The 14,940-nt window shown below is 48.2% G+C and overlaps 4 protein-coding genes across 6 annotated transcripts; 3 read left to right on the top strand and 1 right to left on the bottom strand.

The window, feature by feature from the left end:
- Window positions 1–2,033: 2,033 nt before the first annotated feature.
- On the top strand, window positions 2,034–3,333 carry alkbh6 (alkB homolog 6, nucleotide demethylase). The gene is made up of 2 exons (XM_085920133.1): window positions 2,034–2,178; window positions 2,434–3,333. The coding sequence occupies exon 2, from the start codon at window positions 2,439–2,441 to the stop codon at window positions 3,150–3,152; it is 714 nt and encodes a 237-aa protein (XP_085776259.1). The 5' UTR covers window positions 2,034–2,178; window positions 2,434–2,438; the 3' UTR covers window positions 3,153–3,333.
- On the top strand, window positions 2,047–14,744 carry pms1 (PMS1 homolog 1, mismatch repair system component). 2 transcript variants are annotated; one of them, XM_085920130.1, is made up of 14 exons: window positions 2,047–2,178; window positions 6,397–6,568; window positions 7,153–7,287; window positions 7,614–7,796; window positions 8,004–8,106; window positions 8,212–8,375; window positions 9,850–9,966; window positions 10,841–10,963; window positions 11,038–11,184; window positions 11,248–11,885; window positions 12,313–12,774; window positions 13,136–13,266; window positions 14,081–14,241; window positions 14,347–14,744. In XM_085920130.1, the coding sequence occupies exons 3-14, from the start codon at window positions 7,156–7,158 to the stop codon at window positions 14,545–14,547; spliced, it is 2,562 nt and encodes an 853-aa protein (XP_085776256.1). In that variant the 5' UTR covers window positions 2,047–2,178; window positions 6,397–6,568; window positions 7,153–7,155; the 3' UTR covers window positions 14,548–14,744. The 2 variants fall into 2 exon arrangements, with proteins under 2 accessions (XP_085776256.1, XP_085776254.1); XM_085920128.1 differs by lacking the exons at window positions 2,047–2,178; window positions 6,397–6,568 and adding an exon at window positions 6,813–6,903.
- adat3 (adenosine deaminase tRNA specific 3) lies at window positions 2,076–4,520 on the top strand. The gene is made up of 2 exons (XM_085920132.1): window positions 2,076–2,178; window positions 3,445–4,520. Exon 2 carries the CDS (start codon window positions 3,474–3,476, stop codon window positions 4,440–4,442), a length of 969 nt encoding a protein of 322 aa, XP_085776258.1. The 5' UTR covers window positions 2,076–2,178; window positions 3,445–3,473; the 3' UTR covers window positions 4,443–4,520.
- ormdl1 (ORMDL sphingolipid biosynthesis regulator 1) lies at window positions 4,498–6,760 on the bottom strand. 2 transcript variants are annotated; one of them, XM_085920136.1, is made up of 5 exons: window positions 6,580–6,760; window positions 6,433–6,476; window positions 5,518–5,697; window positions 5,299–5,450; window positions 4,498–5,237 (listed from the first exon to the last, which is right to left on the bottom strand). In XM_085920136.1, exons 3-5 carry the CDS (start codon window positions 5,689–5,691, stop codon window positions 5,102–5,104), a joined length of 462 nt encoding a protein of 153 aa, XP_085776262.1. In that variant the 5' UTR covers window positions 5,692–5,697; window positions 6,433–6,476; window positions 6,580–6,760; the 3' UTR covers window positions 4,498–5,101. The 2 variants fall into 2 exon arrangements, with proteins under 2 accessions (XP_085776262.1, XP_085776261.1); XM_085920135.1 differs by lacking the exon at window positions 6,580–6,760 and having other exon boundaries at window positions 6,433–6,575.
- Window positions 14,745–14,940: the final 196 nt, after the last annotated feature.

The following is a 14,940-nucleotide window of genomic DNA, read 5'->3' as shown; positions in this document are numbered from 1 at the left end:
ATCAGACATTTGGTTGACCGCTTTATATGACACTACGTTACGTTGTTATATGAGTTGGTGTCCCCCAAAATAATAAATGTCGGATTTTTTTCAACTTTTTATTCAAACACAAACATATTCGGTATAATAACACCATCAACTACAATCCAACTAATACAAAATTAAAACATATATGTCGGCATAACGTGTGTCGGTGGGCATAGCAGCAACGCTGTCTATCACTCGTAAATCTTCGCGAACGAACCTGAAAATGGCCTTGTACCTAATGGAGTGTCCGAGTGACGTCACGGCTCAAATAGCCAATCAGAAAGTGGGGGTGAGGGCGGGTGTGGCACTTTTCACTTTCATTAAAGTTTTGACCATGATTTTTCCCTAATGAAGTGACCTATGATTAGGTACACCTGAAAATGGCGGTGTACCTAATAGAGTGTCCGAGTGACGTCGCAGATCAAACAGCCAATCAGAAAGTGGGGGTGAGGGCGGGTGTGGCACTTTTCACTTTCACTTAAACTTTTTCCCTAATGAAGTGATTAGGTACACCTGTGTCCGTGTGACGTCACAGATCAACCAGCCAATCAGAAAGTGGGGGGTTGTTTGGGTGTGGCACTTTTCACTTTCATTTAAATTTTGACCATGATTTTTCCCTAATGAAGTGGCCTGTGATTAGGTACACCTGAAAATGGCGGTGTACCTAATAGTGTCCGAGTGACGTCACAGATTAACCAGCCAATCAGAAAGTGGGGGTGAGGGCGGGTGTGGCACTTTTCACTTTCACTTAAACTTTTTCCCTAATGAAGTGATTAGGTACACCTGTGTCCGTGTGACGTCACAGATCAACCAGCCAATCAGAAAGTGGGGGGTTGTTTGGGTGTGGCACTTTTCACTTTCATTTAAATTTTGACCATGATTTTTCCCTAATGAAGTGGCCTGTGATTAGGTACACCTGAAAATGGCGGTGTACCTAATAGAGTGTCCGAGTGACGTCACAGATTAACCAGCCAATCAGAAAGTGGGGGTGAGGGCGGGTGTGGCACTTTTCATTTTCACTTAAACTTTTTCCCTAATGAAGTGATTAGGTACACCTGTGTCCGTGTGACGTCACAGATCAACCAGCCAATCAGAAAGTGGGGGGTTGTTTGGGTGTGGCACTTTTCACTTTCATTTAAATTTTGACCATGATTTTTCCCTAATGAAGTGGCCTGTGATTAGGTACACCTGAAAATGGCGGTGTACCTAATAGAGTGTCCGAGTGACGTCACAGATTAACCAGCCAATCAGAAAGTGGGGGTGAGGGCGGGTGTGGCACTTTTCACTTTCACTTAAACTTTTTCCCTAATGAAGTGATTAGGTACACCTGTGTCCGTGTGACGTCACAGATCGCCCCAGCCAATCAGAAAGTGGGGGGTTGTTTGGGTGTGGCACTTTTCACTTTCATTTAAATTTTGACCATGATTTTTCCCTAATGAAGTGGCCTGTGATTAGGTACACCTGAAAATGGCGGTGTACCTAATAGAGTGTCCAAGTGACGTCACAGATCAATCAGCAAATCAGAAAGTGGGGGTGAGGGCGGGTGTGGCACTTTTTACTTTCATTTCAGCTTTGACAATGGTTTTTTATTATTTGATTTGTATTAAAAAAATAAAATAAAATAAAAAGGATCAGTGTGTGTGTGTGGGGAACGATTTGTTGAACGATTCGTTTGAACAAATCTTTTGAGTGAACACTGATTCTAAAGATTCAGTTCACTTAAAAGAACTGGAATGCACATCATCTAATGACTGTGAATGGAATGAACTTTGTTGTTTTTCCGAGGTCAATCTATCTACATCCGGTTCATGATTCCGCCTTCTTCCTGTACGTCATCCCCGTTTGGCACCTCAGTGCGATGCCGTGCAGTGAAATTAAAATAAATAAATAGCAACATCCATAATAATAATAATAATAATAATAGTGACACATTATTCGTCTTCTCCTTCGTTTTCCATCCCGCCACCCACGATGAGGGTGTTTTTGAGGCCCTTACGGTGTCACGTGTTTAAGGAGGACGGCGTTAATTGACGTTGTTTCCGTTTAGATGAGGGGGACGCTTTAGTCAGCTGCACCAAGTCGCCGCCGCTAGTTACGTTCTAATTGGCTCTTTTTACACTGGAGGATCCTCAAATTGATGTCCAAACCAAGGTATGGGTACATATTAGTAACTTTATTCATGCTACTTATCAATATATTTTGTGTTGTTTTGTGGCGGACCATGCTGTCTTTGTTTCTTCGATGACTATATCTAGCCACAGTTGTTGGCAGACACTTATGGAATAAAAAAAGTGTTCCGCACTTCTGCCACAGTTTTGTTGCAACGTTTTGGGTTTGTGCTTCCTCGTGACGGCGTCTGCACTTGAGTGTATATCGCCAACTTCTCCATCTAATTTCGCCCTCAAGGAGACATGGAACATTCGACATCTATTTCCCAGGAATTGAGGCAATTTGTCGTGCCCGGTGCTCCCCCGACAGTCTATTACATACCTGATTTCATATCTGCCGAGGAGGAGGCCTACCTCCTGCAGCAGGTCTATCAGTCCCCCAAACCCAAGTGGACCCAGTTGTCCGGAAGGAGGCTGCAGAACTGGGGAGGGTTGCCACATCCCAAAGGGATGCTGGAGGAGAAGATCCCCACATGGCTTCACAATTATTGCCAGAAAGTTTCTTTGCACGGGTTATTTGATGGGAAAATGGCCAACCACGTGCTGGTGAACGAGTACAAACCTGGAGAGGGGATTATGCCCCACGAGGATGGACCCCTGTACCACCCGACGGTCACCACTGTCACCCTGGGTTCCCACGGCCTCCTGGACTTTTACACGCCCGTCAGCCGGGTAGAAGGCAACGATGACGGCGTCACCACATTGGAGGAGGACCGGCATCTTTTCTCACTGCTGTTGAGGCCACGCAGCTTGTTGGTGCTTCAGGACGACGCCTACCAGAAGCTTCTCCACGGCATCGGAGCTCGTGAAAGGGACGTTCTGACGGACAAGGTGCTGAACTTTCACGGCGCCGTGGACCGGCCGGGCGAGACGCTGACTCGAGGGACCAGAGTTTCGCTGACCATTCGACACGTACCCAAAGTCTTGAAAACCAAGCTGCTGCTTGGGCGGAAGTGATCGAAGGAAAACAATGGACTGTGTTGCGTGGATGTGTAACTTTTGTCATATAGCGGAAGTTCAGTGAATTTGGATCACGGAAATGTGTGAACACAAATCTTTCTGCATCATGACAGATAAACATCATTGTCATTTTGACTTGAACATGAAAAAAATAAAAGTGCGCACACACAAGTGTGAAATCAAACAATTCTGTCAAATTGCATTTTTGTATCAATGAACCGAGAGACTCGAATCCGGCCAGTTCCACCGCCATGTGCCGACGCTAACCTACTCCAATTTGGTCTGACAGGAGGACTTAAACAAAAGAAAGAAAATAAAATGGAACCGGCGAGCAAGCGGCGAAAAGGCGCGGCGTACGACTCCGACTCCTGGACGGCGTACCCCGTCCTGTCGGACGAGCAGACTCGTGCCGTAGAGATGATTGACTTCTTGGCCGCGCCCGTCCTCGACAAGCGAGCGACATCCCGATTGGTCGGTGAGCTCAACGACCGCTACCCCTTGACGGGCCTCCAGCACCTCAAGAGGGTTCGGCCCGCCGCGATGCAGGACGGCCGCCCTCACTCGCTGGAAATCCTCCTGTGTCCCGTCAGTAAAGTTCCAGACTCAGACTTGTCACGCATCGGATGTGACGGGCTGGGCGAACCCTTTGTGGTCAAGGTCCCCGTCCGCCCCCCTTTGACTAGACCCCAATTTGAGCTAGCAAGCAAGCACTGGCCCACCTCCTTCAAAGAAGACCGGCAGGTGACCGAAGCCCTCCGAGGAGAGTCCTTCGACCCGGCTCAGAAGGCCCGAATGCACGCTTACATGTCGGTGGCTTTGGCCGCCGCCCGAGAAGGGAAGGCCTTGGGGATGGAGGCCGTGGGGGCCGTGGTGGTAGACCCGGTCTCTGAGAGGTTAGTGGCAGTGGGCCACGATTGTCGAGGGCGACGGCCCCTGCATCACGCCGTCATGGTGTGCATCGACTTGGTGGGCCGAGGGCAAGGCGGCGGTCGCCACCGGTGGGACGCGTACCCCGCTTGCCGCTGCGGACCCGCCTCGGACTCGGCCGAGCAGCCGTACATCTGCACCGGCTACGACCTGTACGTGACCAGAGAGCCCTGCGTCATGTGCGCCATGGCGCTGGTCCACTCGCGGATAGCTCGAGTCTTCTACGGGGCGGCCTTTGCCGACGGAGCGCTGGGGACTAAGTTCAAACTCCATGCGCTGAAAGGCCTGAACCATCGCTTTGAGGTTTACAAAGGAGTCATGAGACAAGAGTGCGAGGAGCTGGAGGGCCTGTCTCTTTGAAATGTCAATTTTTGGACTTTTATACAACTTTTGAAATACTTGGACAAAAAATGTGCCACACACGGAACAATTGTTGGATTGCACGGAGAGGCATAAACAATTTAATAGGATACAAGAAGTTTCAACTTTCCTTAATCAATAAGAAGACATTTCCCTCACTTCCATAACACCATTTTACACCACAAAAACATTCACATTCTCAAAAGAAATGCACAAAACTCCCGCCCAGTGATTGACTCAAAGTATTCATAGAATATATATATACAAACACATATACGTAGTTTAACTGTAAAAATTCCATTCTGTTACTTAATGGGGAATAATTGGACAGTCTTGACAGAAGTAAACATTTTTGTTTGCTGAGAAAAATACATTTGGAGTATTGCTGTGGTTAAAAAGCAACAAGCGTCAGCGTGTCAATTCAAGTCGGAGAATAGCAAACAAAAACCATCAATTTGCTGATACCTGGGCCAGCCCGGGTCAGACCCAACTAAAACTGCATTCATGTAGATGACTTCAAAATGTGATGTTTCACCCAAATCAGAAACGCACACGGCATCCGGTCCTCAGAAGCTCCCGTGATGACAAAAGTTTTTCTCACACTGATCTCATCATTGCGCCACGTGTTGCATTTTGCGTCACGCGCCGTCGAGAAGGACTCAGTACTTGTTGATCCCAAAGACTCTCACGCCGTGCAGCTGCGGTAGCTTGGGGATGAGCACGCTGAGAAGCGACGCCGTGTTGATGAAGAAGTGCGTCGCGTCGTATTTGGTGTAGAAGCTCGCCAAGAAATAACTGGGAACAAAACAAGACAGTAAGACGGCGTGGGACCGACAGCGAGGAATGATCAACTTACAGGATGATGGGGGAAATGGTAAAGAACTTTCTGGAGGACGTGAACTGTACGCCGTAATCCAGCTGTTCCCAATGCGTGAGAAGTCTGGCCTTGCCCTGATCGGGGGTCTCGAAGGGCGTCCCTTTCACCGCGTGCATGAACACGTACATTCCCTGCAGCGCGGCAAAAGGAGCTTGTTAAAACCACGTTAAATGGAACTGGCAGCTGTGTTCTTCTCACCAAGTTGTGGATGACGTTGGTGAGCGTCCACACCAGCGGCACGCTGAAGAAGGGAATGCTCAGGAGCACAACGTGAAGGATCCCCACGCCCAACGCGTAGCTCAGCCAGATCCCGCGACTGTTCATGACCCGCGTGTTGGGGTTCACCTCGCTGTGTGCCACACCCACGTTCATTCTGCTCTGGAACACACACACACAAATAGAATAATCATATTTTGTCTCACTCAATTTTCCAGGACGATTTCAAATCCAGGATATTTGGGAGACTATTTTTGAAACCAAGACACAAATGGTCCAAAGAATTTCCAGACTTGAACTTTAGCCCAAAATCTGATAGCAAGAAACTCAATGAGCCAGTCTTGTTGAACTTTTCTCCCTGGCCCCATTTCAGCTTCCAGCATGGATGAATGCTTGCACTGTTTGCAACACCACCAAGTGAAACAACCTGTTATATTGCAGATTAAATTGACAACAGACATCCAGATGATTTATCATCCCTGTCAAATATGAACGATTTAGAGTCTTAGTGAACAAAACAAGCAATCTCTCCAATGTAAGGCACTTTTCATAACCACTAAATGTTTCGAAATCTGATGATGAATACGTGCTCTTTTTCATTATGTTAAAATGAAGGGGGGAAAAAACAAAGCACACACGTATACGGTATTCTCGTCCACAAAGAGACTCCAAGCCAACTCGGGGCAACAGATGTTAGATAAAATCACCAAACTGGAATCTGAACTATAATCGCAATTCAGTTATTCTGCACTGTAACGGAGTGGAAATATAAATCTCGTGGAGTGTGTCACATCGAGTAGTAGACAATCTGACCGACGATGTGTAGCAGATGGTGTGTAAATCTACTTTTCGTTCGATTAGGTGAAAAATGGAAAGCCGAAGGCCCCGGACACTTACAGGTTATAGCAGCGAGTCGAGGAAGAGCCCGGAGTGCCGATCTGCTGCGGAGGGGGAAAAGAAAACAACCTTGTTGGTTTTGTTGTTGTGCTTCACTTAGCCAACAGCGACGGGCGCAGTGAGACACAAAGCGGAAGTAAGTGCTACCGATTGCGTAGGGTCACGTCATGCATTGTTCGTGGAAGACTTGCAGGCAAATACAAATTTACGTTTGGGGCAATAGTGAGTGAGTGGATTAAATTTACATGCACACTGTAGTATTTTAAATTGTAATTTTACGTGCATTGTTTATTGTATTGAGTATTAACGCCGAACGGAGATGAAATTGCCATTATCACGTGCCTTGCAGTTTGAAATTAGGGCAAAGAATTGAACAGTAACGCCTACTTCTCAGTTTCAACCAATCAAGCGCTTAATTAACCGGGCGGGAAATAGTTTCCGTGTTTGTTTATGACGCAGACGCCGGACGAGGCGAGTTAAAACCGCACTATTTATTAATTTTAATGTTATGTAACATTCAGTTTTGGTAGGAACGTGTGAATATCCGCGTGACTATTTATTAACGCCTTGGTGGCTTTCAAACAGTCGCAGCGACCGCAATCAGTCGACATTTAGCGTCGAAATAGAATTCCTTCATGACGTCATCTTTTTGCGACACCTGCTCCCTCTTCAGTCACAAGTCGTGTACACATTTTCCTATTTTGTTTTTGTCTCGTTTAGGTCATGAAGCAGCTGCCTGCAGATACCGTGCGGCTCTTGTCCAGCTCGCAGGTCATCACTTCGATGACGAATGTAGTGAAAGAACTGCTTGAGAACGCACTCGATGCTGGGGCTTCTATCATTGACATCAAACTGGTACATAAGTGAAATGACATAACTGTCAATCTTCAGTGAGCTCCGTGTTTCTTCAAATTATGTCTGAACGTGGTCTTTTGAAATTGTCTGTCAAGATTAGTAGGGTTAGGGGAATTAGGAATTGTTGCAATTTGTGGTCAAAGTCAATGTGTGGGCTTTTGAGCTAGTAAGAGTAGCCATAGCAGTTCACACGCTAATTAACAACTTTCTGAAGTGCTGCCTCCACAAGTGAAAACTCTTTCTTAGTCTTCTTCTGCAAATCGAAGCAGCTTGCCTTGCCGAACCCCCTTGCAAATGGAAATTCTCTCTTTGATTTGCTACCGCAGGAGAACTACGGCCTGGATCGAATCGAGGTTCGTGACAACGGCTGCGGAATAAAAGCCGCCGACGCCCCCGTGATGGCCGTGCGCCATTTCACCTCCAAGATCCACAGCCACGAGGACCTGGAGCGCCTCCAGACGTACGGCTTCAGGGGCGAGGCGCTTGGCTCTGTTTGCGCCGTGGCGGAGGTTAGAGGCTCACGGGGTTTTCATTTTGATGTTGTCGGGTGTGATATTGACTATTGAATGAAGTATTCTATTGATTAGACCTTTGATTAATCAAATAATTAGATGCAAGGCCATTTTATGAAACATTTATCGCTGCTTATTTTGTGACACGGTTTGATTCTTGTTTTCTGTGTTTGCCTCAGTGTTATTTTTATGATCTCGCTCCAGGTTACCATCACTACCAAGACCGAGAACGACGACATCAGCACCCAGTACTCTCTTAATGCCCAAGGAAGCATCGTTTCTCAGAAGCCAACTCACTTTGGCCAAGGCAAGACATCGTTTAATACTTAATTTTGTCATCAGCTGTTTGAAAACGATGAAACTTTCAATGTCTTCTTTGATGAATTGAAAATGTGGATGTCACGTCTTACAGGTACAACGGTTAGCGTCATGAAACTTTTCAAGAACCTTCCCGTGAGACGACAATACTATTCGTCGGCAAAGAGGTGCAAGGACGAATTGAAAAAAATGCAGGACCTGCTGGTGGCTTACGCCATCATTAAACCCCAATTGAGACTCACACTCACTCACAACAAGGTAAGCCTCCATCCATTACCACCACACTTTTAACCCTAACACAAGTCAGTGTTGAGTGTAGTGTAACCTTGCCGTTATGAAGTTTACATTTTTACGCTTTGTCTATTGAATGGTATCACAACGCACGCCAATCATTTTTGTTTTGTTTTGCCAAAGAACATGAGGCTTAATAATAACTCGTGTTAGACATGTTACAAGTGAGTACAGCCACAAGGTGTCCTCGGAATCCTTCTCGTGTTTTCGATTGTGTCCACTGAGAAAAATGAAAGTTAGCAATTTACAGTATGTAACAAAATACTCCGAGGATATTTTCTGTATATGCCCTCTCTTTTCCCACGTGAGAGAAATGTCGTCACATACATACAGTGGTGTATAAATATTTCCCAGATTATTTGAAGACATTTAAAAATTGAAGAAAAAAAAAATCAACCTTACATTTATTTATTGCTGTTTCTGAGAAACCATTGCGAGAAGAGCGTGAAAGATCATTTCAATTTTCAAACGGGTCATCTTGGTTGGTTACACAGTCAATGTTATTGTTGTTTGATTTTGATTCTCTATTTGAATCTTTTTCAAATAGGCTGATTGGATTTTCTGCGTTCCCTCGCTCTCGGCACAGGAGCGAGTAGTTTGACTGTACCGTCTCTCGTAGCCTTTCTAGGTGCAGCTAATCACGGCCGTGAGGCGCTCGCAAATGCAAATACGAGCGAGCGACAACTCGGATTTAGCCGATTATGATGCCTGAGTAAGTTGCTGAACTCAGCCACAGTTTGAGTTTCATGCCGCGGCCGGCATGCGTGTATGCGTGTATGTAGGCTGCGCCGCGGGTCAGCGAGAGGGTACGGCAGCGCCGACGTGCATGGCGTTCCTAGAAATCCCTTTCCAGGTTGTTAACGGTGAGTAATGAATGCCCCCGTTTGGTACATTCAGCTCTGGCCGGCCCCTATCCTTTACAACGGGTCCGTGTGTCGTGTTTCACGCTTTCTTTACGAGCTGTTTACAGGAGCGATCCGGTTTCATCTGCTAACTGTACGTCAAATCGCTAATGCGCGAGCCTCTCAAAACCGCAGCAACTGAACTGAGAAAGAAGAAGTCATTCACGTCAAAGATCAGTTGCTTAGTTCCACTTTTATTCCGTTTCATTATTCCGTTGTGTTTATTACCTTTGACAATTGCAAAAGGAAGTTTTGTTTTTGTTGGCTTTGTTTCTTGCCTGGCTGCTCTTTCCTTCGCTTCTCAGAAACAGCAAATACAGTCACGAGTCAGTTCGACCCCCAGGCCTGTTTAATTAATTCCTCAAATAGGTCATGTCGGAAAAAAAAGTCTTCATATTTTCAATTCACGCAAACAAGGAAAGGTTCCTACCAAAGGGCTTGCAAGATTTCTGTCACTGCTTGCTTGGCTTCTCCTGCAATTTCTATATTTGTTTTAGGGATGGCAAATGTAAGGTTGCCCCGGTGTCCCATTGTTCCAGGTGGCGGTGTGGCAGAAGGCCAAGGCGGCCGACCGCAAGAGCGCCCTCCTGGCTACGCTGGGCTCCAGCACACTTGCTAACCTGCTCCCGTGTCACCATCGTCAAGAGCAAGCAGAGGTTGGAAAGTGTCCTTTCTCTTAAATGCTCACTCAATTCATTTCACCCTGACCAAAATTGGGAAGAAATGTCCTCGGATACATTAGCGTATTGACACGGCACATCCGTGATGAAGTGCTGCCTCCATCCGTGAAAATCAATCGGGCTGTAAGCGTAACGAGGAGATCGAAGATGGATGAGAGTCCACGTTATACTTAAGCGTGAGCGAATAGCCAAGAAGCCTGCGCTGGTCTGGAGCCAGCAAATGTGCTGAGTTGGGCGCCCGCCAACTTGTCCTTCTTTCCTGATGAAGAGTGAGCAATTTCTTTGTTGTGCTGACGCCGAGTGAATTACGCTTTGAGCGCTAATCGCCGTAGGTGCCGCCTTCACGACAAATGCGCTGACAGATATGGAGCAGCGCCTTTTCAACTCGTTTTTCTATTTTGCCGCCGTGACGAGATCCACCTTTGGCCATTTTTCTCCAGTTTGTCGGTGATCGAGGGGGTAGACAATGGCCATCGAACGCGCCGACCGTTTTACGCCATCTTTCTTTCCACTTAGCGCCCTTGGAGGGCAAGGAGTCGCCTTTTGTGTCGCCATAAAGTGATGGTAATGAGCAGAAAGGAGGAGGAACACATGTGGCCCCCCCAAATGAAAGCGTCGTTCGTTTATTGACGAGCGCTGCGAATAATGAGCCCGAGGCCGTGGGCATAAAAAGCACGGCCACCTGGAATCCATACAGGGTTCATAGCGCTCGTAATGTCTTACAAGCTTGCTTCCAAAATGGACGTTTAAGGAGGATTGTTGGATTTTATGGCCAGCCGTCAAAGTTTTGCTCCCAGGTGTCCTTTGTAGCCACCTTAACGCATTTTCTTTGCCTCTCTATACTTTTAAGATTCTTCTCGAGGGTTTTTTCCCCAAGCCGGGAGCAGACGTCGCTTCGACCAGCACTTGCGTTCCAGACAAAACTTTCATATTCGTCAACGATCGACCCGTCCACCATAAGGACATCATGAAGGTCTGCTCTTGGATGCAACGCTTTTGGTTTTCAAAGCATCATTCTCTTCTTTTCAATTTGTGTTCCGTCGTCAGCTACTTCGCCAACACTACGCCGCCCAGTATGCGGACGAGTCGGCGCAAAACCGCTACCCCATCCTGACGCTCGAAATCACCGTTTCCCCCTCGGCCTTAGATGTCAATCTCACGCCTGACAAGACCCAGGTTCTTCTCCACAACAAGGTATTTGAGGAAGCTTCAACAGTGACGAATGAGTGGCCTGATATGGTCTCTCGTTGCCTGTAGGAAGCCTTGTTTACCGCGTTGGAAGCTCTGCTGGTTTCGCTTTACGGGTATCGGCCCGCTTGCCGCGTTCCGGCCGAGCAGATCGGCCCCGGTTCCTCGTCTTTGCCGTGTGCGGCCGGAGAACCGAAGGATGCCACCGCGCCACAGAGCGGGCGGACCTCCGACGGTAGCTCCTCGGCGCCGGAGGACCGGATTGTCGGCCGGACGCCCGACGGATTCCATTCCAACTTCTCTCTGGGTGATGACCAAACCGGACACGTGCAAAGTGAAGTCCCCGAAGAACTCGAGGCGGACGCGAGCGGACCGCGCATATCGGCGGAAGACTGGAGTAGGGGCACGGCGCTGACAGACCCGGTATCGGGAGAGCCCCTGCAGCCCGTCAGAATCCATCAAGCCGCCGCCGAGCAAACGGAGACGAGCAAAAAGACGTTCAACGTCATCACCGAAAAGCGAGCGGCTCTGACCGCCTTCGACCTCATCGGCGACCGGACAATGAGAGCGCCTCTGTCACCGGTCGCCCTGTTTGAGAAGCAAGCTCGTGTGGAAGTTCTGAGGGAGAAACCCAGCGCCAGCCTAAAGGAGATCAGCGACGCCGTCGATGACAGGTGGAAGAAGCTCGTGGAGGACGAGCGCAAGAAGTAAGTTTGAAAAGCCTTCCTGGGTCGTCCAAAGACAGCTTCTCACCGTTGTTTGCGTTCATCCACACTTACTTCACCGGCGCTCGGGGAAGTGACACAAAGTTGGCTTGTCAAGAGCAGAGTTGGCAGCCAACACATGGACGTAATGAGCCTAAGCGTTTGACCCCTTTCGGCCCCCCTGCGAGTCAAAGGATTTAACATTTGTCAAGTTAGGCAGGGATGGAGTCATTTAGCGGCAAGAAAGAAAGAGAGAGAGAGAGAAGAAAAAAAAAAAGCTAGTCTCAAAATTGTGGTCTCGTCGCTCTCATTTGTCATAGTTTCACATCTGATCATTTATCCAGTTTCCAAAGAGGAACCTGCTTTGCTGCTCAACGTGACATTCAGCCAGGTTGCCACGCATTTCATTTTTGGTGTCTGAATTTCACAGGTACCAGGAGAAGGCCCAAAAGCACCAGGAGCACCACCAGCGCACTTGCGCCGCCAAACTAGCCGGCGGTTGGAAAGAGAAGCGCGCCAGCCCCGCTCCCACTCGGAAGCGCAAGACGCCGCTCTCCAACCAGCAGCTGCTGGACGAGCTCTTCTCAGCTCCGCCGCCCCAGAAGAAGCTCCCGAGTCCGAAGCCCTGGCGACCCCTCCCTTGTTGCGTGACCAGCCTAGGCGCGCGGCTCCGGCGCCTCTGGGCGACCCGGAACACGGCGGCGGCGGCGCCACGGGGCCTCCGTCTTATAAACCGGCTGGCCTCTCAGAGCGTCTGGATCATTTTATGTGGTCAGAGGCTGATGTTGTTAAACCCCTTTCGGGTCCAGGAGAGCTTGCTACTGAAGAGACTCCTGCAGAATCAAATGCTTCCAGCGGTCACTCTGCAAAACGCTCTGCAAGTAACAGAAGGGTAACGCATCACTCGCAAACGCCGCTGGCCACCCTCCAACAATGCTTTTAGTACCAAATTAGAAAGAGCAGAATATAAATGTTCCGCCGACATCGGGAGTAAGTATCGGACTGTTGTCGGCAGCCCGAGTACTCGATGGCTTCTAATCCGGCCTGATACGGATAGCCGGTCTCGATGCCGCTCACTCATCACGAGTTAATATTAGCAAGAGTCCTGCAATATTTGCTCATTCAATTTAGCCCCCCTCCCCCCCATAACGTCAATTTTGACATTTGTTTTTTTCTTCGACATAAAATATTTGCAAAGCAATTGCCATTTATGCACCTACGATGCTGATGTCGCTCCATTGTCTCCTGTGCAGACGTTTAGGAGGACGAGACTGCATGGAGACTTTGTGCAACATGGAGAAAGCCAGCCCCGATGTCAACGGCAGGGTGTTCTTCTCCGACCCAAGACTTGTGGCCAACGGATTTCAAGTCAGACTCACGCCAGGTGAACCAAACGCTGACACAGTGCAGTGGTGAAAGCTTTGATCGGTTAGCAACCGGATCAATAACCTGCGGCAGAGATGAAAAGAAAGTCAAGCCTCTATAGTGGCTCTGAATATTATTCTAGTTGAAGCAAGTTAAAGGAGCTGCTGTTTTTTGCATCAATCTTGACAGAATGACTTCAAGTTTGTGGTAATATCGAATATTACATGATGGCAGCAAAGAAAACAAAGAGTTTCATAACCTAATAGGCGCTCAGTCAGTGTTTGGCAGCAGTTTGTCTTCATTAGCGGGATTATTTCTCAGCTTCCCGTGACTTTTGCTTGTTTTTGTTGCCGAACGGCTTCGCCCGCCCGCGGCAGTCCGACTTGGTGTTTTTGCCCAACACTGCGACCTTTTCAGCGGGTCTGTAGCCCAGCGTGCAGGTGATGGCAATGATTGCCCTTTGAAAGAATTTGAGGAATTTTTATCGCTCGCTGCCAGCCAGCTCCCGGCGGGGTGTGTTGCCTCCGTCGGACACGGGGTCTTGGAATAGTCGCTTCTTGGAATGCAAACTAAAACATTGGCCTTGTGTCAGAAATATACATTTGCGTGATTTGTGATATTTCCTCTTTAAATGACAGGCCGTATTTTTTCCCCCGCTTCCTTTTGGTCTTCTGGGCCTTCTATTAGTCATTTAACACTCCATTTGGCCCTCGGCGGTTTGACTTGGTCAGCGGCCAAGTTGTAAATCACAATATTTATTTATTATGATTTCCCGGAGATAGAATCTTCGTCCGCAAATATATTCATGCCGGTTTTCCACTCATCTCGGCCAGGCGCCGCGTCGGCCGACGGACATCTGGAAGTGACGGCGCTGGCCGACTGCGTGCCTTTCCTGGGCTTAGAGGACCTCGGGGAGATCGTGACGGCGGTTCTTCGCAGGAAGGCCAAATCCGTGCAGGAGTGTCGCCCGCTCAAAGTCTCCAACTACCTGCAGGTGAGTGATTCTAAAAAAAAAAAAAAAAAAAAAAGGACGTTGACGGCGGGCAATATCCAGAGCCCCAATGCGGCGTAGGTAAAACCGGCCCTCTCGTACGTGCAGAGCGAAGCCGTGCGATTGGCCCGACAGACGCCGACGCATTTGTCCAAGGAGGACGTGGAGGACATCTTGAAACGGATGCGAGAGCAACTGGGTGAGAGCGAGCGCACCTGTTTGCACGGAAGGCCTTTCCTCCAGCCGCTGTGTGACATCCCTCAGACGGAGCGCGAGGCCAAAGCCCTCTTTAAACCTTTGGGACTATGAAGGTAGTATTTTAAACGCATCGGTACATGAACACATCATCACGTTTACTATCAATTTGACGATGTACTATTACGGAGTGTGCCGGACATGACATAAACAATTATGACTCTCGCTTGAGTGCTTTTGCAGATGGATGCGAAAATGTCATTGAAAGAAAATGGTTACATGCTTAGTTTAATAAAGCTACATTAGATACACATACTCTGTCTCGTAGTCAGTCACACGGCAGCATAAAATCTTTCTTTCCGACGCAGATGACGACTAGCCGATGGGTCAAACTGTCATAGTGTAGTGCCACCTACTGCTGAGGAGGACTTACCAAGAATTTGTATTTACTTTTTGAGACTTTTGTGTTAGCGGTTGATATCACCTTTCAAGGCCTGCAAGTATCTT

This window comes from Syngnathus leptorhynchus, chromosome 9 (assembly GCF_054491065.1).
Source record: "Syngnathus leptorhynchus isolate UIUO chromosome 9, UIUO_Slep, whole genome shotgun sequence".
Lineage (NCBI taxonomy): Eukaryota > Metazoa > Chordata > Actinopteri > Syngnathiformes > Syngnathidae > Syngnathus > Syngnathus leptorhynchus.
Note: the sequence above shows the minus strand (reverse complement) of the source record. Positions and strands in the feature narration are given on the sequence as shown.